Source organism: Orcinus orca, chromosome 8, assembly GCF_937001465.1.
Source record: "Orcinus orca chromosome 8, mOrcOrc1.1, whole genome shotgun sequence".
Lineage (NCBI taxonomy): Eukaryota > Metazoa > Chordata > Mammalia > Artiodactyla > Delphinidae > Orcinus > Orcinus orca.
In genome coordinates, this window is record NC_064566.1 from 8209927 (window position 1) to 8234082 (window position 24156).

The window sequence follows — 24156 nt, forward strand, 5'->3', positions numbered from 1 at the left end:
GGGAAGTTCCAGCAGTTCCAGTTTTGATATTGTGGTCAATAGCATCAAAGGCTGCTAAAGGGGATGGGGATGAGGTGAGGCGGCAAGGGACCCGGAAAACAGGGGCTTTGGAGGAAAAGCCTTGGCCCCATGGGAGAAGGGGTGTACTCACAGAGAGGTGGGAATGGACCCAGAGTGCCCCAGAGGGCGGTCTGTGTCTGAGCTTCTTCTGGAGAGGTGGGCTCCCAGGCCCTGAGCCATCCAGGGCCCTTCTCCACCCCTCCCCATCTCCCCCACCCTATTTGTGGGTATTGTTAATGTCCAGCAGTCTTGGTCCAGCCTCACCACCAGCTACCAGGCCCCCTGCCCTCACCCTGCCCTGGGCCCTGGCAAACAGCCCAGGACAGATGCAAACAGCCCAGGACAGATGCTTCTAAGCACCTCCCCCCACATCCCAAGGGGCATAGCCTAGGCACACAGGGCTGGGAGACCCAGACCCCAGCTGCCTGCCCCTGGGAGAATGAAGGGACAGGGACCTCCCTGCGGCCCTACGGGGGCTTTGTCAGGCTTTTGTCCTGTGAACAAAGTAATAACGCCCAGATTAGAGTACTGCCAGGCAAGAGCCCTGGAGAGGCTTTGGGAAGGGATGGCCTTTCTGTGGTTCCCTGGGTTACTCCCTTGAGGAATCTCATGTTCCTCTCCTCCGCCTGCGTCTAGAGGAAAAAGAGTGAATGTATGTTGAGCTGGTACCCCTGTGCTCTGTTCCAGGGCTTTCCTCGTGGCCCCGTGATGTGACTTCTTTCAGAACTCCTGTCAGAGAGGAGGAAGGAGGCTTGCAGAGGTTAAATAAGGCAGCTGGATTAATACCAACGTCTCTGCTCTCTCCCCAGTCCCCCAGCAGCCCACCCCTCCCCAAAACTAGGGACAGTCTATCAACAAGAAAGCAGTGAACCCAGGTGGTATTTTATATAATGAAACACTATACAGCAGTGAAAATGAACAAACTACAGCTGCAACATGGATGGTTCCCACAAATATAATGTTGAGCAGAAGAGGTCAGATGTCCAAGAGCACAGACTGTGTGGTCCTGTTTATATAGAGTGCAACTGCAGGCAGGACTAAGCTATTGTGGTGGGCGGGGAGTCAGGTGGTGGGGATCCTGGGGGAAGAAGGAGGGCATAGGATCGGGAGAGGCATGAAGGGGCTTCTGGGGGCTGGTTACAAGAATGCGTCCACCCGTGATAATTCCATCATGAGTGGCTGGACATTCACGACTTGTGCACTTTTCTGTATGCCTGTTACACTTCAGTTAAAAAAGTTTTAAAACAGATAAGAGAAAAGCAAGGAAAACATAATGTGTGATAGGATCTTGTTTTTCTAAAACAAAGAAAACATCCCTAGGGAAATAGATATGCAGAGATAAAAGTCTGGAAGGACACATGCAAGTTGTGAACAGTAGTGCTCTCTAGATGATGGCAGGAAAATGGTCTTTTTCTGCTGCATTTTCCAATATTGCACATTGGGCACTTTTTTTTTTTTTTTGGCCATGCCCTGCAGCATGCAGGATCTTACTGCCCCAACTAGGGATCGAACCTGCGCCCCCTGCAGTGGAAATGCGGGGTCTTAACCACTGGATCATGAGGCCAGTCCTTTGGGCACTTCCTTTGGCATTAGAATAAGCAAGCATTGGGACTTCCCTGGTGGTGCAGTGGTCAAGAATCCACCTGACAATGCAGGGGACACGGGTTCGAGCCCTGGTCCAGCAGGATCCCACATGCCTTTGCGCCACAACTGCTGAACCTGTGCTCTAGAGCCCGCAAGCCACAACTACTGAAGCCCGCGCGCCTAGAGCCTGTGCTCTGCAACAAGAGAAGCCACTGCAATGAGAAGGCCGAGCACCACGATGAAGAGCAGCCCCTGCTCACCGCAACTACAGAGAGCCTGCGCGCAGCAACAGAGACCCAACGCAGCCAAAAATAAACAAATACAATAAATAAATTTATTAAAAAAAAAAAAAGGCAAGCATGGAGAAGGGGGCTCACTGTTGCAGGGAGGGAAGTTTGCCCTGTGGGTGACACACTCTCTGGGAGGCAGGGATTTCTTCTAACACCCTGGCAACTGCTGTGCTGTCTGCAAGGATGGGGACCTCATTCTCCTACCCCAGGACTGCCCACTACACTCGTATTGCTGGGAGTCTCTCCTGCGTCATGATGAGGCCTAGAGATCCCAGCCTGGGTCCTGGCTCTGATCCAAGGGCCCAAGCTGTCCCCCCACCCCACCCCCTTCCCTGAATGGAGCAGTAGGAATAGATCCCAAGCCTTGGGGATGGGTGGAGGAGCTGGTCCTTACTCCTGAGACCCATGTCACAATCCAGGTCCCCAGTCCCTGATGGTCATATATGGACTGGGAAGATCCCAGGTGCCCCATCCCAGGGCTGACCCCCAGAACCTACTGGCCATACATGGGTTAGAGAAACACCGGGTGACCCCACCCCTGGCTTGGTCCCCGTCCATTAAAGGCTCTGGCTCAACCATTGGTCTCTCCAAATATGGAGCTGTGAGACCTAGGGAGGGGGTCAGACCTGACCCCCCACCCCAAACACACACACCTTCTGGAGTTTGCTACCTCACAGAGCATCTGACACAGAGCTGGTCTGAACCTGAGCTAGGGGTCTCCAGTCTCCCCACTGGCCTGAACTCCCCTCCTGGCACGTCAAGTGAGTGCTGGGCACAGAGCCCCAGGGCTATAGTGTGAAGAGACCCCTCCCAGGCCTCTGAGGGCAACAGCTGCCTCTCTATAGGCCGGTGGGGACTGTCTCCCTACGGCGGGGGTAACAGCAGGATGCCCTTGTAGAGCCTCAGGAAGAGCCCAGTGTCCAAAGAGGAGGGTTCAAGAAGAGGGAGGGGATTTATTTTAATCTTTGCAATAACTCAGCAAGGAATGCCTGCCTACTTCTTTGATGAGGAAACAGGCCCAGAGAGATTAGATAACTTTCAGGGTCACAGAGCCCGTGAACAGGATTCTCAAAGAGGTCTTCTGGCCACCCTCTCCCTCCACTCCCACCAGACTGTACACTCCACGAGGTAGAGGAAGGTCACATCTGCTTTATTTGCCGACGTATACCCAGTGCTCAGCAAATAGCAGGTACGCAGTTCATACCTGTTGAATGAGTCCTCCAAGATTCAAATCCAGGTCTGAACCCCAAAGTCCATGCTCCTTCCACTACATCAATTAAATGTAACTCACACTTGTTATAAAGTGTGACATAAATGTTGCTTTCACACGCAGCTGTGAAACTGCTCCCCTTGCTATTCCTATCAAAGTAGTACCTCTGTTACTGCCAGTCACAATAGTAGTTCTATAACTGCTAGGGGTCGCACAGAGAAATTAAAAATGGGGGCTTTCACGCAAAAAAGGGGAGAAAGGGTTAGGAAGAGCCGGCCCTGGTCTGGGTTGTCCTCAACAAGGAGCAAAGAGCCCCCAGGGCGGGGGTGGAACACGAACGGAGCAGGGGCCCATCTGCTCTTCCTGGGGCACAGCTGTCACCAGGAGCCAGACATCCAGGGCAGGCCAGGACACAGCTGTCGGGGGCGGAGCAACATGGGAGGGTGAGGGCAGGGGGCAGGGCCAGGGTGCTGCCCTCCCCAGGGGGGACTCAGCTGTCCTGGCCTAGGCATCCCGCAGCTGGCTGGAAAGGTGCAGCTGTCAAGGCACAAGGAGGCTGTGGGCTGGGGTGGGGGGTGCCCGCCTGGAGCCAGGTGGTAGTTGACCCCCTTCTGCCTGCAGCCCACAGCCAGCGGCCAAGTGTGACGAGCCAGCTCGGGTGTGACTATGGTGCTGGCTTGGTGAAGGTCCCCCACACCTGTGCAGTCACGGCACTCAGGTCTCCAAGTCTGCCTGCCACTGCCCCTACTCCACAGTACAGATGGGTAAACTGGAGACCCACAGAAGGGGAGGGCTGCTGGGATGGGTGACCCCCCCAAGCACACCCAAGGTCTCCTTCCCCAGCTCCCCAGGGCGTCACGATGGGCTTGGACCAGGACTCGTAAGTGGGCAAGAGGCCCAGAGCAAGTGCAGCATTCTTTTGCTCAAGTACCCCACGGAGCATGGCATCATCACCAACTAGGACGACACGGAGATCTGCACCACAGCTTCTACAAGCTGTGTGTGGCCTGGGAGGGGCACTGGGCACTGCTCATCAAGGCCCCACTCAACTCGAAGGCCAACAGCAAGATGAGGACCACTCAGGTCACGTTCAAGACACTGAACCTTCCTGCCACATGGGTGACATCCAAGCCAGTGCTGAGGCTGTGTGCCTCTGGCCACACCAGCGAGGACCAGGCCCCCAGTCTCACCCCTACTGTGCTGGAACCCCGTGTCCAGAGCCCTCTGACTTCCGGGCCCCCAGGCTGGACTCACTACTCCAAACCCTGGGCCCCCTCTCCACCTCTGGACTCCTGACGTGTGATCTCCAGCCCTGGGCGAGCCCCCATAACTTTTCATTGCTCTCCACACCCCATGTCACAGCCAGGCCCCCAGAGGGCCCTAAGGCCCTGCACCTGAGAGCCCCATCCCTGATCCCCACACCCCTCCTGCCACGTCCCTGCCCCTCCTGTTCCTTGTATCCAGCATTCAGGACACGGGTTGCCCCAGGAGTACAGGCCACTTCCTGGCACCCCCTCCCCAGCTCCACCTGAAGCCCCTGTGTAAGGCACCCCTCACGCATCATGCTGGACCCCGGGGGTGGCAGCACCCTCAGATGTGTGGAGGAGGGCAGGTGGCACCCGCGGGCAGCTGCAGACACCTCCAGGTCGGCTCTCACACCTTGGCTCATGGCTGCACCCCCCCAATCCCATTCTGCTGGCGGCTCCAAGCCTTCTCACCTGGTCCCTTTCCTTCAGGGCCTCCTCCCTCCAACCTTGGGGTGGCCTACCCTGAGCACAGGGCAGCCCTTCCCTGCCAGCCTGTAGCAGACGTTCATCTTCTTAGAGCAGGGATCCCGAAAGCCCCAGGACAGGCTTTCATGTTCACCTCGTCCACTTCTGCACAGGTAGGACCCAGGCAATGCAGAGACCGTGTGCATGCACACGTGTCAGCGGGGCCCCCGCGGGTGCTGCGCTCCCACCCTGGGCAGGGATGGGATTCAGAGGGCCTGGCTCAGAGGGGGCTAAGCTGGGCTGCTGGCTTTGGAGCCAGGGCTCTGGCAGGAGATCATGAGGGGACATGGAGGGAAAGCTGGGGTCTGTGGCCCTGGACTTTGAGCATGAGATGACTGTGGCTGCTTCCTCCTCCCTTGGAGAAGGCAGGTCATCACCACTGGCCCTACCCCTGTCCTAAGACCCTCTTCCAGCCCTCCACCGTGGGTGAGTCTCTGCTCCCGCAGGGCAGACATTCCTTGATATTGACCTTCTCAACTCCAGTCCCCGTCTTTCTGGGCAGCCCCCTGCATGGGAGAAAAGGCAGGCCTCTCTCAGGAGAAAGCGCCCCTACTGGCCAGGCCCTGAGAGGGAAGACAGGACCTCAAGACTAGGCATGGAGCCCACCAGGACCAACAAGACAACCCACGACTGCAATCGTGAAGGGTGACATCGACATCCACAAGGACCTGGATGTCAACAACGTCCTGTCCGGGGGCATGACCATGTGCCGGGGCACTGCAGGCGGATGCAGATCCGGCCCTGGCGCCCAGCACCATGAAGGTCAAGTGTGAGTGGTCGCTGGCGGAGCAGGGAATCACCAAATGCCAGTTTCCTTCCTCGCCGCAGCCAAGTAACGAGACGCCTGCATGGGGCTGTCCAGTCTCCCAGCCGCCTCTGCAGCGCCTCCCCTACAGTCCCAGACCCTTGACCTCGGGCGCTAGAGAAACCTCTGCTGCACTTGGAGAGGGAAAAGCAGAAAAAACGAGAATAAACCTGCTGTGTTTGAACTGACCACTTTCAAAGCCTGGCGGCAAAAACGTCTGGTGGCCAGGTTTCGCACACTGGGGAAACGCAGTCCCTTTCAGACCACCTCAGGCTCTGACCGAAACTGAGGCCCTCGCGTGCGGCAACTGTGCCTCTGGTTCCATCCGCCCACCAAAGGGGTGGCGCTCCAGCCAGTGCCGCTTAAGTGACAAAGTCTGAGCTGCAGGTGGAGGGAGGGGTGGGAACAGCCACCTCAGAGGACCAAAGAGGGAGCCCGCCACTGCGGCAAGGAGATGGTCATTCCAAGGAATTCCTGCCTGGGATTAAGACAGCCTTCAAGGAACAAAGAGCTCCGGGGTGGGGAGGGGGCAGAATTCCCTCACACGAGAAGTCGGTTGAATGATTCTGATTCGCCAGCATTTGAAATGCTGTCTCCTTTCCCAAGGACTGGGAGGCCTTTCTTCACGCCTCCAAGGTAAGGCAGCTGCAGAAACCATGCCCTGGCTGTGTCCCCACCCACGGGGCTGAGGCCACAACATGCTGGCACCCATGAGAGAGACAGCTGTTAACCCTGCTCCTCTCTCCCCGGATCACTGCCCCACCAGAGCTCGAAGACCCAGTAGGGCTTGGGTCTCCATCCCGGCCGCCCTCTCCGCCTTCCGGCAGATGTGACCACCAAGCAGAAGCACAAGGAGGCTGGCCCCTCCAGTGTCCACAGGAAGCGCTCTGAGCGCTGGCTCCGGGCCCACTTCCTCCCTCTGCGCCTGGCTCCCCGGGCCAGGCATGGGCCTCGGAGAGGAGTGCACAGCTCCATCTGTCACACTCGAGGGGCCAGAGCCTCCCCCAGCTCATAACTTTCCTGCCTTGTCAGGCCTGACGTGAGTTACCCTTCCTTTGAGCCTTCGTCTTTCGTGAGTGGAGGGAAGAGGGGGCTGGAGTCCTTTTAAGAGACACAGAATATCCTGAGGAAACCAATAAGTAAAAGGGAGGAAAGAAACACCAACACTCTCGTCTGTTTGACTCCCACACAAGTGTTCTGGAATTTACCTTTACCCACATATGTCCAATGTCACAACGCCTGGCCTGGGACTCTCTCCAGCAGCGAGCAGGTGCCCCTCAGAAGAAGGCTTTTGACCTCTACCCAGGGCTTTTGGAAAGTGGCACAAACACATGCATTCAGTCTCAGTTCCCACGTCTGGCTCCTCGCCCCAGACACCCTGAGGTTTTCTCAGCCCAAAGCTTCCTTCACAGCAAGAGGCATGAGGCGTCACAGCTACGTGCCCCCCAGGGTTTAGGCCCAACGCTGGGATGGTCTGAGCCCACGCTACCAATGGCACGCCAGCAGCAGGAAGCCGTCCCAGCAGCTGAACAAAGTGTCTTTTATTTGTGACATACAAATGCAACCAATGCAAAAAGAGATCACTTTTTCCCTTTGATTCCAGTGATAACAAGTTGCTAAAGAAAAAAAAATATATATATATATATGTGTGTGTATATATATATATATATATATATATATATATATCAAGGAGTTTATCTTCAAAGTTTCCTCTAAAAAAAAAACACACACCAGGAAGGGTTAAAAAGAACCATACACATGTCATATACACATCTGACATCAATGAAAATAACCTGAAATAGGGTGGATACAACTAAAAAACAAATCTCAAAATTAATATTTTAACATGCCTCAAACAAACCAAAAAGCCTGGTACAAAAGGCCTGCTATGTTTCTTAAAACCAAGACCTTGGGGAAATGGAGAGACTGATGGCTGAGAACCGAGTGGGTTCAACACCAACAACAGGGTGACCTGCGGGTCTCAGACAGCGCCTCCCCACCCAGCCAGAGCCCCCAGCAGCCCTTGGGAAGTGGCACAGGCGGCTGGACAAGCAGGGCCCAACACCAAGTGCCCATCTACCAATGGGGTTCGGTGCCAGGTGTCCAATGAGGGGAGACATGCACACTTAACTCCCTTTATGTGGGATTTACGCCGGGGTCCCTTTTGGTCCCCTTGAGTGGGAGGTATCAGAAACCCATGATCTAAGACAATAAATATTTCATTCTCTGTCCTTTGACAGACAGCAGGGATCAGAGTTAAAGCTCTTCCTAAATGTGATTCTGTCGTTCCATGATTCTTGGAAGGAGCCCTCCAATGCCCTCCAGCAATGAAAACATCCCCCCTTGGGTAAAATCTCCCGGGAGTCAGCAGGGTAGGGGTAAAGGTGGGCTCATTCCAGTGTAAAGCTGCAAGGCCCTCTCCAAGGGAGTGCCACGTCCACTGCTGGCAGGTCGAGAGCAACAGAGCACTCGGCGGAGAGGCTGTGCGCACAGGCCCGGCACAGGCGGGAGGCCAGAACAGCTCCGGGGAGACGGGGGAGATGGCCGGCACAGGCAGCCTGAGTCAGGGCAGAGGGTGGGGCGTGAGCAGACCGAGGTCGGAAGGACTGACAGACCTCCTCCTGAACAACCTCGCAAAGGCAGAACCTTTGAGACGCTCCCTAAGGCAGAGCTCAAGGTTGTCCAAGGGGAGGCGGTAGGTGCTTCTTCGTGGCTAAGGATTTGGTCATTTTCTTCCCTGGAAGGGGATAACGGTCTGGGGATGAGGGCAAGTCTGAGCTCTGACCCTGCGCCCTCTCTATCCCAGGAGGGGAGAGGAAGCTTCTCCCGCGCCCCGTCTGCCGCAGGTGACACCAGAGAGAAGAGCAGCGTCTGGCCAGGCTGGGGAGTGCAGGAAGGGGCTGCTGCTGGCTGGGGGCTCTCCAAAGGGGGCAGTGGCGGTGGGGGGTACCCACCTTCAGAGAGCTAACAGCACCAAGATATGAGAGGACACGGCACTAAATATGGCAGGAGCAAGGGGCCTTCTGGGGGAAGACAAGGGGCTCCCTGATGTTATTCCCCCTTGAGAGTAAGAACAGGGGTATCGAGTGGGGGGAGAGGCAGGGGCAGAAACAGTGGTGAGAGGTGACGGAGAAGAGCAGGCAGGGCTCCAGCTCTTTTCTGTGAGTAAAAATCTCGAGTCACTGCCATGAGATCAAGAGGTTAAGCTCAGGGTGCGGCCAGGTCCCAAAGCCCGGAGAAGCCACAGCCCCCACGGCAGGCCCCACTCACACCTGCTCCTGTCCTCTCGGCCCCGTGCTGACAGCAATGGGGAGAGGGGGCAGCCTTTCTCCCAGAGTCGGCTGGTCCCCTGGGACGACTCCACTCTAACTGGATCCGCGAAGGCACAGCCAGAAAGAGCTCCCTCGATTCCCTGTGTCATGGCACAAGAGACCTTCCTGAGGTCTCCACTGGAGCATCCCATCCACGAAACAGGAGTCTCTCTGAAGACTCTCTCTACGCCCAGATCTTACACTGAGCCCACTCCTCTTTGGGAACCAGCCAGACCCTGACCCAGGGCTCCGGGACTTTCATGAAGGTGGGAATAAACACTCCATTTGTGCAGCAGTGTGTGTGGCGGGGAGGGGGTCTTGTCAGGAATCCAGCTGTGGGGAAGTCGGAGAACCCACGCTCAGGGCCGAGCGCCGAGCGAGAAGGCAGCCACCGCGAGAGGATGCGCCTCGTGCCCCGGCCTCCGCCGGCTCTTCCGGCAGCATCCTCTCCTCTCTGCTCCCTCCGGCACCCTGCTCTTCTAGGAGAGAGCAGGAGGGGCGGCGCGGACCGCTCCTCCCCAGGGTTGGGGCTGAGGAGGCCACAGCTCTGAGGGCACCTGGCAAGCGGCTTGAAACCGGGGAGAGAACAGGCCTTGGAGAGAGCTTGGGAGTTCAGTGGCAACAGCCACCACAGTGCCCGCCCGAATGGGAGTGCTGGCTGTCCCCAAACTTGGTCCTCCGGCTCAGGATCTCATAGGAGCAGTCCTCCCCACAGCAACCGGACATGCTTGGGGAAGAGTCGTCGATTTCAAATCTGCAGGCGGGCAGGAGGAAAGGGTTGGCTACGGGCAGCTGACTGCCTTCCTCCCCAGGAGTCAGGGCTCAGGAGCAGGGCAGGGGACCAAGCCACAGGCGCTCCCACACCATCTCCCCAGTTGCCAACCCCAAGGACCTCAGAACCGAGAGCTCAACGTCAGGACGAATGGGGCCAGGATGGGGGAAAAGACACTGGGGCAGGCAGCTGCTACCACCCAGAGGGTCCCACGCCGGGGCCCAGCTCCTTACTGCAGCGCTTCTCTGAAGAACTGGTAGGCACCATGATTGTGCTTAAATACCGTTAACATAACTTTCTTCATCTGTGTGCTGAGAAGAAAGCAGAGAGAACCTTCCAGAAAGAGAAACAGGTGCTAAATACCGCTTGCTCTCTCGTGTCTGCCTGCTGTCTCCCATTTGCTCCTAAGAAGTATTCCTGAGGCCCGACTCTAGCCTGTCTTGGGCACCCACAGCACTGGGTGCCGCCCTCTGTGACAGGGCTGATCAGGCTCCCACCTGACTGGCTTCTCCTCCAGGTCCTCTCTGCACCCCATTACTCAGGTGCGGAACAGGCACTCAGAGGTGCTTGCCTCCTTGAGCCCAGTGTGCAAAATCTGGAGTCATGGCCGGGCAGGGAGCAGCTTACTGAGAGGGCTCTAGACACCCTTCTTTCACAACAGTCCCGTGAGCCCTGTCCCCCACGGGGGATGCCTCAGAGGCAGCTCCCTCCAACTGAGCGGTGCACGGAGGGCCCTCACCTGTTGGCCACGAGCTGCAGGATCTGGATGAGGAACTTCCCCAGGCCTTTCCGCCGCACCTTGCTCTCCAGCTGCACTTCGTAGCTGGGGGAGGAAAGCAGAGTGAGCGTGGGGCGGCTGCGAGGCCTGCCACAGACCCAGACGGGCGTGCTGGATTTTGCCACTGGCTGGGGTGCCTCCTCCCCCCGCGCCCACCCCCAGGCCAGGGCCCCTACCAGTACAGGACTTCATCCCCGCACTCCACGTCAAACCGGAAGTGAGAAAAGGCTACGGGAACCGAACTGTTTTCCCAAGCGATGAGGTACCAGGCTCGGTCATCCGTCATTTCCTCGCGTTTCTCTCTGTCCTTCCAGCCCCACTCGCTCTGCTCATACCTGGGAGACGGGGGTGGGGGTGGGGGTGGGGGGCAGTCAGGACAGGGGCTCTGGAGAGGAGGGCCAGTCTCCCTGCCCGAGAGGGCGTGCTTACATGGTCTGCATATTGGTCTTGGTCAGGTCGAAGGCCCAATCCACGGTGGCCGGCTCCAGGCCAGACACTCGCTTACATTCAATGGAGACATTTAACCTGAGAAGAGGAAAAGGAGGCGTCTGGAGCCGGCTACAGGCCCGGCACCACCGGCTGCCCTGACAGCCTGACAACGAGGCCCGCCTGGTCTCGGTTAATCTACAGAGAAAAGCCGAGGCCGGACGTGACTACAGAAGGTGCCTGTGAAGGAACGAGGCTGTTCAAGCCGAGATTAACAACTGTCATCACCAGCCCACCGCCCTGCCCACAAGCCCATTTCCTGTCTTCCCTGCACAGTCCTTATCAGACGCAGCACTTTGTAAACTCCGGTCCCTCTCTGCTAGCTCTTTGCTCTCTCCACCCTCTCTTCTGTAGTTTGTTATAAACCCCAGAGTCCTCTCTGTTCCCTCGATTCCTGCCCTTAGGCATTTTTCCTGTTGCTTTCATTTGGAATCAAGTCTTCACTGGGCTCCCAGGGGAACTCTTCCTTCTTATCTACCAACCTTGCCTGCAAAAGCAGCTGGAGGACCTCAGGCCCTTCAGGAAGACTATGGCCCACATCCCCCCCTGAGGAGTCCTGCCCGCTGCTTCCTCTGAGGACACAGTGGGTGCTCTCAGCTGATCAAACAGGGTAGATCGGGATTCACCCCGATGCTCTGTTTTCCTAAACTAACGAATGATGTAGGTGTTAAGGTATCGACTTTTTTTTTTTTTTTTTTTTGGCCGCGTCGCGTGGCTTGCGGGATCCTAGCTCCCCGACCAGGGACCGAACCTGGGCCGCGGCAGTGAAAGCGCCAAGTCTCAACCACCGGACGGCCAGGGAGTTCCCTCAATCTGCTATTTAGGTCTAAATGAATTAAATAAATCACAATTAAACTCCCTGGCCAAACTGTGAAATCATATTCTCCAGGTAGTGCCACATTCTGAAAGGACTGACTCGACTCCTCAGAGGACATCACCACTGGAATCCACGGCCACCTCTGCTGTCTGGTATGTCATATGAGCTGCACATGTGTGTGGCCTTGTGAATTCAGAACTTCCTGGCTCTGAACAGCCTTCCTTTCTTTCCAAGTACTGACCATGTAGTGGTCAGAAATGCTCACACACAGCACTGCAACTGTCTTAGCTATGAATTTTCTCAAGGCTGGTTTGCAAGTATAAATTCTCCACTAATCTGAGTTCCTTAAGTACATGAAAGTAGGATCACAGCCATACAATTCCAGGCACCAAGTGAGCCCAGAGTCAGCTGGCAACGCCTGCTTCAGAGCTGGTCCATATTTCTGGAAGCCAGTGCGAATGTGGGATAGGGAACACTGAAAGAGATCACAGCAAGGAATCTCTAAACTGTGTCAAAGGACTTCCCAGAGGATGAATGATGACAAAGCTTCTAGAGGAACCATAATGCATCTGATCTCAGACAGAAAGAATAAATTAATATGATACTATGAAATTTAGACACAGCTATGAAAGGCAAATGTAGTATTACCTACTATAGTCTTTCCTTCATAATTCATGCATTTACATTTGTCTTATGTTGTTCATTAAAATACTCACACCAGCTGCAACTTACAGAGCTGGATATAGTTTCTGTCCTCCTTAAAACAACCTTGCAAGTTTGGCATCATCGTTCCATTTAACAGATAAAAAATGAGGCTTGAAGAATATGTGGACTTAACCAAATATAGTTGGTAAGAGGCTCTGTTATGATTCAGACCCATAGCAATGATTCTGTAAAATCATAGCCCCTGTTTTCCCCTCAGCCAACAGCGTCTCGGGTAAGACAGATAATGCCACCTACTTTACAAACCAAAGGAACAGAAAGTGGAAGGGGGCTTTAGTCTAGATTCTGCAGTGAACTGGATTAGTAAAAAAAACAGTAGTAATAACAACTAACACTGACCTAGCCTTTCGTATGCTCCAGGCAGTAACACTTTACAACTAATCCTCCTGACAACTCCATGAGGAAGGTACCCATTTCTGATTCGAAAACTGAGACACAGAGAAGTTAAGTAATTTGTCCAGGGTCACAAAGCCAGTAAGTGGCTTTTAACAATTATACTATAGACCCAGGGAAAGAACGCTGGACTGGGAATTAAAAGCTCCCCGCCGCGGCCAGGGAGAAGCTCCATAAGCTCAAACACCCATTCAGCTTCTCGCAGCTTCGGTTTCCCTCTGCATAAAATGAGGGAGTCGGCCTAGATGATTTTTCAAGTTTGTTTCAGCTCTATGGTTCTTCGTCGGAGAGAATAACAAGTCCCACAGAGACATCAGTCTGAGATTAGGCAATCTTTGCTCATTTGCAGATTCCTTTGTCTCCCTAACTGGGGGATTTTATATCAACAGGGTACTAGCCATCTTTTCTGCTTTTTCATTAACGAAGAATGAAACAAGTTGGGTCTGAGGAAGCCTACTCTGGAAAGGTGAATTCCTGAAGAGACTCAAGGAGACAAGTTAGGAATGCTGAACACTCACCCATTGCGATCGTATTTCTTGAACACTGGGAAAGCCTCTAATGGGTCTCCAAGCTGTGGAGGGAAAGAAAAGAGGAGTAGCACAAACACTCGCCCAGCAGAGTCACAGGCTCCACCCTGAAGTACCACGCTGTGTGGACCCAAGTGGAGGCTCAGCTCCCAGGGCCAGGAGCCGCCCTTATATACGGACCCTCCATCTGCCTTAGCTCTGAAATCACACGTAGGAGGGAGGCTCTGGGAAGGAGGCCCAACAGGGTTTTAGCTTCATTTGACAGGTAAGAAGAGACTTCACTGCCTAATTCTAATACCGGCCTCTGGGCATAAAACCTACTAGCACCCACCTGACCCAAGAGAGAAGACAGGTCCCTTGCTCCACTCACATAATTTTTTTTAAAAAATGATATATTTTCTTCTGATTTTAGTTTTGGCTACATGCTATAAGTTTTTCTTTTTTAATTTATTATTTTTGGCTGCATTGGGTCTTTGTTGCTGCATGCAGGCTTTCTCTAGCTGTGGCGAGCCGGGGCCACTCTTCGTTGCGGTGTGTGGGCTTCTCATTGTGGTGGCTTCTCTTGCTGCGGAGCACGGGCTCTAGGGTGCACAGGCCTCCGTAGTTGCGGCTCGCGGGCTCTAGAGCGCAGGCTCAGTAGTTGTGGCGCATGGGCTTAGTTGCTCTGTGGCATGTGGGATCTTCCCGGACCAGGGCTCGAACCGTGCCCCCCTGCACTGGCAGACGGATTCTTAACCACTGCGCCACTAGGGAAGCCCCACTCACATACTTTTGAGAGGCCCCCAACTAACCTCCCCTGGTCAAAACCCAAAATGAAAAATCATGTCCCTGCGCCACATCCTTGTAAGTGTGAATGTTTACTGAGTGGACTAAAAGAATAACAAAAACTGGGACATGAACCGGGGCAGGAAGGGTGACCAGAATCTCTCTGGTTCCACTGGAAAGCTGAGCCACTCCCAGTCAGGCCCACCAGGTGCTCAGAATCTCAGCTACTTCTCCCCCGACTGCAGCCCCTCGAAACCAGGCTGCTGCATCCCTGGCACAACCTGTAGTACCCCATGGGCAGGCAATAAATGTTTGAAGGAAAGAATGAGAAAACTATACCACATTTTACCAGGGAGGTTTCCTCCCCAAAATGCAAAACCCTGGGAAAAATTTCTGCAGACCCTCTTCTAGTGTTAAGGAAGGAGACCCACAGAGAGAAGACGCCACTTCCACTTCAATCCACACTTCCCGCCACTTCCACTTCAATCCACACTTCCCTGCACGCCTGGGCCAATCGCTGGCCCTCCTCGCAGCTCTCTGCCAGCCAGGCTAGTTTTCCCCAGCAGCAAGGAGGCAGCAGAGGTATGGATGCGTAGTAACACAATTCTGCCACAGGGTGGCGCCAAAAGAAATCAAATTAAAAACCAAGTTGCAGTTCCAGGAGGAAGGGACTAGGAAGGAGGGGAGTCACCCTGTTGGCGGCGTCCACTTTGGCACAGACAGCATCCATGGCTGCTCGCTCCTCCAACCGCTTCTGTTTCTTCTCCTTTGCTTTGCTCGACTTCCTCTGCAACAGGGAAAAGCAAAGTGGGCTGGAAGGCTGTGACCAACCAAAGACTTGACTTTGACTTTCCCTTTGGAGACCCTAAGGGTCAGTCCCCAATCCACAGCAGAAACTCCGGATCCTGGCTGCCGGATCCTGCTTGGTAGGGTAGGAAAGACCCAAGCGCGTCCCAGTCATGAGACCTTGGGAGCGTCACTGGACTTCTCAGCTTCCCTATCAGGAAGAGTACTGACCCTTGGGACCACTGGGTCACTGTGAGGACCCAGTGAGAGTACGTGACAACACCTGAAGCAGAGCCTGGGCCCCCAGCAGCTGCCTAATATTCATTCACTCATTCCCTCCTAAGGCAGGAAAAAGTAAGTTTAGAGACATTCAGGGCAGGTTTCAGGGAGGTGATGGCATCTGAGGTAGTGGCTGACAGCTGTTTCTAAGTATAAATTCATTCAGTAAGCCTTTTCAGTGTCTTCTGGCTTCAGAAAACAAAGATGTGGTCTGGGGGCAGCCTCTCTGGGAGCTGAGTCTCCTTCCTAAGCTAGGGCTGGGCACTGGGGCTTCAGGCGATGGAGCTGTTCCCAGGAACGTATGCCCAGCCAAGGCCCGTGAGTGGCAGCCACACCGAGCACCTGGTAGCGACAGGGCAGAGCGAAGGGCCCCAAGGGGGTCACCTGGGGACAGAGGCCATACTGACACATGGTCAGCAAAGCCAAGTTGCAGGACACATAGGCAGCAGAGGAGGAGCAAAGGGAGGCTGTCCTTACACAGAGAAGCAAACTGCAAACCGCCCATAACTCCAAACGGAGCAGACCCTGTTTGAAGGCTCACGTGAGGTTTTCTCAAATCTAAATGGACCCTCTTGTAAAAACTGGTAACACAGGGAAAAGAGCCCAAGCTCTGGGGTCCAGCAGACCTTGTCCAAAGCCTCCTTTTGCCCTTTACTCCCTTCGGGTCTTAGGACAAGACACAACCATTCTTTGAGCCTCCTTCCCTCATCTGATGAGCAGGGCCCTTAATACCTCCTTTGAAGTATTAAGCCCATGAGGGTTACTATGGCCTGTGCTCGATAAATGACACTTTTCATTCTCACTCCCAAGGAGGAGCAGAGCAACACAGGCATCCGGAGGTGCCTGCCCACCCAGCCCAAGTCCTGAAGGTACCCCAAAGGCACTGGGGAGGTGGCTCTGCTTTTTACCAACCGCACTGCCTCTTCTGCCCCCACCCCTCACTTCCCGGACCTCACCAGAGAGAGGTTTTGCCACGTCCGATCCCACAGTAGCCCTGACACTGATTGGCCCAGGAAACGGTGAGTTGAATACCCAGCTGCTGGATAAATTCTACCCTCGGTTCCTCAAGGAATGACACTGCTTAACTCCCATTTCAAGCACCCAGAAGGCAAGAGCTCAGACACTAGGAGCTCACAGGGATGTTTGGCTCTTCTAGGCATAGACTCGCCCAGCACCAGCTGTTTGCTATCTGCAGGCTGAGCGCTGTGCAGAAAGCCGAGAGCTAGCGCCCATTTCTTACCTCCCTAGAGGGACAAACAGCAGAGAATAGACTGTCTTCACAACACTGGGATCTCGGGGCAGAACTAGCCCCTCTCTACCACAAAGAGGTTTTTAGATCATCCACCTTTTTTCCTCTGGGAATCTGGGTTTCAAGACAACACTGAGACATACACTCATCTTGCAAAACACTTTCACCAACATTATCTGGTTCAATTCTCCGGGCAGAAACCATCACCTCCCTTTACACAAGAAACTGAGGCTCAAAGGGCTGGCGCGACTTGTTCGAAGTTCCCCAGAGAGTAAGCGGCAGAGGGGAGACTCAACCCCAGGGCTGCGTGCAGATTCAGTGTTTGTCCCACCAGCCACTCTGCCTCCCTCCGGGAGAGCCTACACCAGCGTCCAAGGCCTCCTCAGCTCCACCAAGGTAAGGTCAAGACAAGACCTCAGGAGCCTCAAGGCAGCCACTTGGTGATTCACTTCTCATTACCCTTCTGGCTTGGCAACAGCTGACGTGACATGCCCGCACAGTGCCACCCCAGACCCTACATCCACACTGAGGTAGGGGTAAGGGACATGGAAACTTGAGACGGAAGGTCGCCAGGGCGGTGCAAGGGGGCAGAAAGAATATGAGCTTTGGCACCAAACAGGCCAGGCCACTGTTCCTCCTGCCACCCCCCGTGTGCGAAAGGAACTCCACCTCCAGTAAAATGGGAACACAACTGCTGGCCTCACAGAACAGCCAAGGACAGGTCAGAAGCCAGCACACAATCCCAGCCGGTACCAGCTGCCTGCCTCCACCCTGCACGTTAGCTCTATGGCACAGAGCTGAGGGATCAGAGGTGCCGGAAGGAAAGGGCAACTCCCAGGACCCCGAAAGCACTGAAGTGTAGGTTCCCTCCATAGCATCTCACTTCTAAGCACGAGAAGCAATTTCTAAGCACAAGCAGCAGGAGGGCCAAGCCCGGGCCTCCAGGAGATTCACGGGCTCATTCATGCAGGGGAACAGGTGAGCCAGGCAACTCTCAGTGACGCTTGGGGCCGCCATGGCCAGGGACTGCGGTTAATGAAAGAGCCCCTCAAGCGCTTCGCTGCCTGCACACGGGGTATGAGGCAGGCTGCGGCAGGCGGGGCCAGACGGGCAGGGGCCCTCCCTCAAACCCAGCACCACTAGAAAAAGTAGTCTCCTACTGTTCCAATTAGCTTTGTCCTGCCTTGTGGAGGTAAGACTACCCTGCAGGGACACAGGAAAATTCTCCTCATTAAAATGGGAAATAAGCACAGTGAACAGTAAAGCTCATTGTGGTTAAGTGTCTTTCCCAAGGGAGCTTTATATAATAAAGAGTGTGGGATTCTGAGTCAAGAAACCCACATTTGATTCTCAGCTCTTCCACTTAATAGCTGTGTGACTCTGAGCAAGTTATTTACTCTCTCTCCAACAAGGTACTCAGTTTCTCTGAACCTCAATTTCCACATCCATAAAATAGGGCTAACAATGCCTATACCTCACAGGACTGTTGTTAAGGACAAAATGATACAATGTACTAGATATAAAAATTCCTTACTGTAAGGATTTCTGTTTACAAGGACCTACTAATGATAAACACTTTGCTCGTGCTTTAATAAAGATGATTTATTTTAATCTTTGCAATAACTCAGCAAGGAATGCCTGCCTACTTCTTTGATGAGGAAACAGGCCCAGAGAGATTAGATAACTTTCAGGGTCACAGAGCCCGTGAACAGGATTCTCAAAGAGGTCTTCTGGCCACCCTCTCCCTCCACTCCCACCAGACTGTACACTCCACGAGGTAGAGGAAGGTCACATCTGCTTTATTTGCCGACGTATACCCAGTGCTCAGCAAACAGCAGGTACTCAGTTCATACCTGTTGAATGAGTCCTCCAAGATTCAAATCCAGGTCTGAACCCCAAAGTCCCTGCTCCTTCCACTACATCAGTCAAATGTGTATGACACTTATTATTACAAAGTGTGGTATAAATGTTGTTTTCACATGCAGCTGTCAAACTCCTCCCCTTGCTATTCCTATCAAGGTAGTAGCTCTCTCTTCTTTTTTTTTTTTTTAGCCGCACCTCATGGCTTGTGGAATCTTAGTTCCCTGACCAGGGATTGAACCCGCACCATTGGCAGTGAGAGCGTGGAGTCCTAACCACTGGACCACCAGGGAATTCCCTCAAAGGAGTATCTCTTTGACTGCTAGTCATAATAGTAGTTCCATGACTGCTAGGGGTCACACATAGAAATTAAAAAACAAAAAACGCCCAGATGGGGGCAGGAGGCACCTTCCAGAAAAAGGATTTGGCAACCCTTAGGTTTTCAGTATCAATGCCTCCATCCCACAAAGAATCCAGAATCCAGGAAAAAACCCCTCAGTTTTTGGCAAAGGGAGACAGAGCTCTAAATTCTAATTCCTAAAACACGTGTGGCAGCAAGGGTGAGAGAACTGTGGACAGAGCTCCAGCCGATGCCGCTCTCTCAGCCTGTGGTCAGGCTGTCAGATGGAGCAGGGCCCTCTTCTGGAGGGTAATCATTAGGAACCATGACGCTCCTGACACCGAGGTGGGGAGTCCACAGCCCCCACCCATAAGGAATGAGTATGATGAGAGGGTTCCAGCTCTGCTTCGGGGAGGAAAATTCAATTTCACTTTTGCAGAGACTAGGTAGGGGCTGTTCTGAGAAACACATCTGTGGAGCATGAGTACTAAGATCAGGGCCCTTAAGGAAGCAGCAAGGACCGCAGGATCTCCCAGGCCTGCTACTTCAACTCAACCAATGAGGAAGTGCTGAACGAGAACGGCATGTTATGCTTCTTGTTTTCTGCTCAGTCTGGAGTGGCTGATGCTGGGTAGACGTTTACCAAGTAATACCAAGGACTCAATATTTTATTTAGTTTCAACAAGACCTGGGGTCTGGGACCTTTCACTAAAATCTAGGTTAAATATGCCTAAGGTTTCCAGACTTGATTTTCTATACATGAAGTACACAGTATCCAAAAGTCCTTGTTGAAACATGATGAATGTGTTTGACATGGATTTTACATAAAGTGCTTCGACATGGATAAGACAACTATTTTTGTCTAACAAGTTGATTTATTCAGTCAATAACTATTTGAGTGGAGAGGAAACAAATCTAGATTAATAATAGTAGGGACAAACCCAATGAGTTAAAAATAGCACAAATCTATTTTAGATGACTAAAGGCTGAGAATACAGGCAAAAATAACAGCCACTATTTAAGAAGCACCTATGTAGCTATTTACATCCACTATCTGATTTTATCCTCACATCTGTCCTAAAGGGGAGGTATCATCATTCTCATTATATCGATGAGGAAATTAAAATCCACAAAGGCCAGGTCACTGGCACAATATCATGCCGCTAGCCAGGGAAGGTGGGGCTGGAACTGAGGTCTCTCTGGCTCCAAAGTCAGGACTCCCTAAAGGTGGTGGAAATTTCATGTAAAAACTAAGATACATGGTACCAGGGAGGGCCAGTTACATTTTTAGGAGAGTGACTTGTGCTACTCTAATTGGGACTTAGGAAGGTGATCTCACAAAAACATGAGAATAACTTCTGCTCAACCCTCTATCAGCACATGCCAGGAAGGGCATAAAACGCACCTCCAGGCTGCCTTGTGCAAAACAGGTGGTCACTATCCATCCCCGGCTGGGGCCATCACCAGTACTCCTCCATCGTCTCCCTGCTCACCTTCTGCACAGCTTCCCCACCCAAAGCCACCTGAAGTAGGAAGACTACTAACAACCCAAGTAATAAGACCCACTTCGGTGCATCTGGGAGGCCTTGAAGGCAGGCCTCTGTCGAAAAGGAAGAGAATGTTTTTGGAGCAGGAGGAACCTGGTGGAAAGATTTCGAAAGAGACTGGGGAAACCAGCTTCGCTGAGAAGCCGAGCAGCGGGGAAGCGGGCGGCCGGGGATTCGAGAGCCCTGAGTCGGGCTTTGGCGCCCAGTCACTGCCCGTGTGACCTTGGCTGGGTGCCTTCTTTTCTCTGGGCCTCGGTTCCCTCTAACCCAGTGTAGGCCTAGGACATGGGAAGCCGCGAAGCCGGTGACAGCGGGGTGATGGGTGACCCCTGGGGGCGGGGGGGATACCCAGGGACCGCGCGGGGGTAGAGGGGAGGCCAAGAAGATAACACGTCCTAGAGGAAGGCAAGGGCGGGCACGACGCGAGAGGCTGGGGGCACCGGAGGGGGTGGGGCCCGGAGACGGGGCTCCCCAGGAGATTCCCGGGCTGGGCCGGGCGTCGGGACACTAGACTGGGGGAGTCGAGTCATGTGGGGGCTGGGGGTCACGTGAGGTCGGAGGGGTTCGGGGTCACGTGAGAGGGGGTTCAAGGAACAATGGGGGCGCAGGGGACGGGGTAAGCGGGGAGCCCTCCCGGCCCTCGCGTCTCCTCTCCCTCCCTCACTCACCCCCATGGCGGCAACGGCGGCGGTGGCCCTCAGCTCCTCCTTCCCACACTTGCCAGCAGGGAGGCGGCAACGGCGGCAACGGCTGCGGCAGCGACACCAGAGCGGCGGCGGTCCCCGCACGGCGCATGCGCCTCGCGGGCACCCCCTCGAGCTCTGGCGGGCACCGCGCCGGCGCAGAGCCCGAGGAGGGGACGGCGCGGGGGGGAGGGAAGGCGCGCAGGTGGAGAGCCGGGGAGGCGGGCGGAGGGTCTCGCACCCGAAAGAGGCGGGAGGCGAGGAGCAGCGTCGCTCTAGGAATGACGTAGCCCGGGCCCGCCCTCTCCTCGGTTGGCTGTGTCTGTAGCTATGGCAACGGCCGCGCCGCCCCGAGAGAAGCGCGCCGTTGGGCAGCTAGGTGGGTGGCAGCGCCGCCTCTGCGCTCTGTTCCGCTTCTCCCCCGCCCGCCTGGGTCAGCCTGCGCAGCAGCCACCTTCCCAGACAACCAAACGCGTCACGACCTCTTAAATACCAGTCCCTCCTACAACCCTCTGGCACAGGGGAAGTCTTTGGAAAATTCCCACCTTCTAGATAGTGAACTCTTGAAATTCCTTTTCTAACCAGAGTCATTCATCCTTCTTCTAACCATTCATTCACCCTCCATTCATTCGCTCTCTCAAACACTGACTAGCACTTACACCTACGCTGTGCAGAGCCCAGGGGGCACAGAAAGGAGCAACACGCCATCCCAGTCCAAAACTTACTGTTTAGAGGTGAGACAGGCATGTAACAACTGTTTACTGGGGAGTGGAAGGTGCTGTGAAAATGAGACATTAGGCGTCCTGAACAATATTAACTTCAATCTATCCCAGCAGACCACTGTGACCCCCACTTGACCCGCCTCAGAATCACCTGGGGAGCCTGTGCACTGTGCACACCACGGGACCTACCCTAGAATCTCCAGGGGTGGAGCCAGAGTCTTCTCTTCTAGGACTTCCCAGATAGGGTCGGACTCATGAAAATCAGAAAACCGCTGCCCAAGACAAGTTTCACAGGCTTTGTCAGGTTTTGCTCATTATCCCATCATCAGTGCTCAGCACAGGGGTGGCCCCCAAACAGCCACTCAAGCAACATCGGCAGTAACCATATGCTAGGCGCTGTTGCAGGCAGCAAAGAAAATACCAAACAGAAAAGGCACTGCCGTCATAGAACTTGTATTCTAGAAGGAAGAGGCAGATAATAAACTAAATGAATGAACCGGTAAAATACGTAACACGTTAGATGATATAGGTTCTATGGAGGAAATAAAGCAGGGAAGGCGGATGGGGAAAGTCAGGTTTATAGTTTTAAACTAAGATGTTCAGGGAAGGCAAACAAAAGGTGACATTTGAGTCAAGATCTGAAGGAGGTGAGGATATCTGGGGGAAGGGCATTGCAGGCTGGGGGTACAGCTAGTGCAATACTCCCCAGCAGGTGCATGACTGGAATGTTTGAAGAACTACACGTAGCACAATGTGGCTGGAGCAGAGTGGGCCCGTGGGAGAAGAGTGGGAGGTGAAATCAGACAAGTAAGGAGAGAATCATTTAGGGCTTGTATGTTTTAAAAGACTTTGGGGCTTCCCTGGTGGCGCAGTGGTTGAGAGTCCGCCTGCCGATGCAGGGGACGCGGTGTTCGTGCCCCGGTCCGGGAAGATCCCACATGCCGCGGAGCGGCTGGGCCCGTGAGCCATGGCCGCTGAGCCTGCGCGTCCGGAGCCTGTGCTCTGCAACGGGAGAGGCCACAACAGTGAGAGGCCCGCCTACCGCAAAAAAAAAAAAAAAAAAAAAAAAAAAAATCTGCCTGCCAATGCAGGGGACACGGGTTCAAGCCCTGGTCGGGGAAGATCCCACATACCACAGAGCAACTAAGCCCGCGTGCCACAAATACTGAAGCCCACACGCCACAACTACTGAAGCCCGCATGCCTAGAGCCCGTGCTCGGCAACAAGAGAAGCCACCGCAATGAGAAGCCTGAGCACTGCAACGAAGAACCAACACAGCCAAAATAAATAAATAAATTTATTTAAAAAAAATACTTTGGCCGGGACTAGAGCAAGTTGGGATGCCATTAGAGAGTTTGGAAGGAGTATTAGGAATGGCTTATGTGCTCATAGGACCCCCTGGCTGCTGGGTTGAGAAAACAGTGTAGGGGCCAAGGTCAAAGGAGAGGCAGTGCAGAGGCCACCGCTATAATCCAGGCGAGAGGGATGATGCTTGCAGCAGCTGGATGGCAGCGGAGGCGGGAGAAAGGTTCAGGATGTGGTTGCGCGTTGAAGGTAGAGACAACAGGACGTGCCTGTGGACTGCATGTGGGGTGTGAGGGAAAGAGAAGAGTCAAGATAACTTCAAGGTATCTTGTGCTACTGGAAAAATGGAGTGACTTCAACTGAGATGTGAACAACTTTGGAAGGAGCAAGGTGGGTGGGGGAGGGGAAGATCAGGACTTCAGTGTTGGCCACGTTAGGTATGAGACTTTTTTTTGTGTTTTTTTTTTGGCCACACCGAGCAGCATGAGGGATCTCAGTTCCCCCGACCGGGGATCAAACCCATGCCCCCTGCAGTGGAAGTGCGAAGTCTTAACCCCTGGACCACCAGGCAAGTCCCTTGAGATGTCTCTTTAGATATTCACATGGAGATGTGGAGTAATCAGAGTCTGGAACTCAGTGGAGAGATTCAGGCTGGAGTTACAAATTTCAGCGCAATCAGGTCTGGATGGTATTTAAAGCTGGATGAGACTGGGTGAGACCGTGGAGGGAATGTAGGTAGACTAGAATGAATGACTCTTTGGCCTACATCCCATTCCTGGGTCAGAAAATCTGGTTGCTAGCACGCCGGGGGCCAGAAGAGGGAGCTAAGGGTGGGAGGAGGGTGGCCAAGGTAGAAAGAGGGGGCTTCTGAGCTTGCCCTTGAAGGAGGAGGAGAAGGAGAAGAAGGCAAGCAGATCCCAGGGGAGGAAACGGTATTTGCCAGCCAAGGAAGCATGAAGGGGTGGGGCAAGGGGATTCACAGAGGGAGGAGGGGCAAAGTGCAATTCCCCACCCTATTTTGGCTTCTCTTGTCTCCTCACCCACACTGAACTTCATGGTCAGCTGTTTCAGGGAACAGATGCCCGCCACAGT

At 54.0% G+C, this 24156-nt stretch overlaps 1 protein-coding gene across 3 annotated transcripts; it reads right to left on the minus strand.

The window, feature by feature from the left end:
* Positions 1-1958: 1958 nt before the first annotated feature.
* NAA40 (N-alpha-acetyltransferase 40, NatD catalytic subunit) lies at positions 1959-21306 on the minus strand. Of its 3 annotated transcripts, none has more exons than XM_049713532.1 (8): positions 21023-21302; positions 14985-15080; positions 13520-13572; positions 11012-11107; positions 10849-10917; positions 10544-10627; positions 10038-10115; positions 1959-9786 (listed from the first exon to the last, which is right to left on the minus strand). In XM_049713532.1, the coding sequence occupies exons 1-8, from the start codon at positions 21026-21028 to the stop codon at positions 9645-9647; spliced, it is 624 nt and encodes a 207-aa protein (XP_049569489.1). In that variant the 5' UTR covers positions 21029-21302; the 3' UTR covers positions 1959-9644. The 3 variants fall into 3 exon arrangements, with proteins under 3 accessions (XP_049569489.1, XP_004264314.2, XP_049569490.1); XM_004264266.3 differs by having other exon boundaries at positions 10759-10917; positions 21023-21299; XM_049713533.1 differs by lacking the exon at positions 14985-15080 and having other exon boundaries at positions 10759-10917; positions 21023-21306.
* Between the last annotated feature and the right edge of the window lie 2850 nt (positions 21307-24156).

Excerpts from the sequence above, each read along its gene's own strand:
- NAA40 (XM_004264266.3), bottom strand. Across the intron at positions 13,573-14,984 it reads AAGTGGACGCCGCCAACAGG|CTTGGAGACCCATTAGAGGC; the intron begins GTGACTCCCCTC and ends TTCCCTCCACAG. Across the intron at positions 11,108-13,519 it reads AAGAAATACGATCGCAATGG|GTTAAATGTCTCCATTGAAT; the intron begins GTGAGTGTTCAG and ends TCCTCTTCTCAG.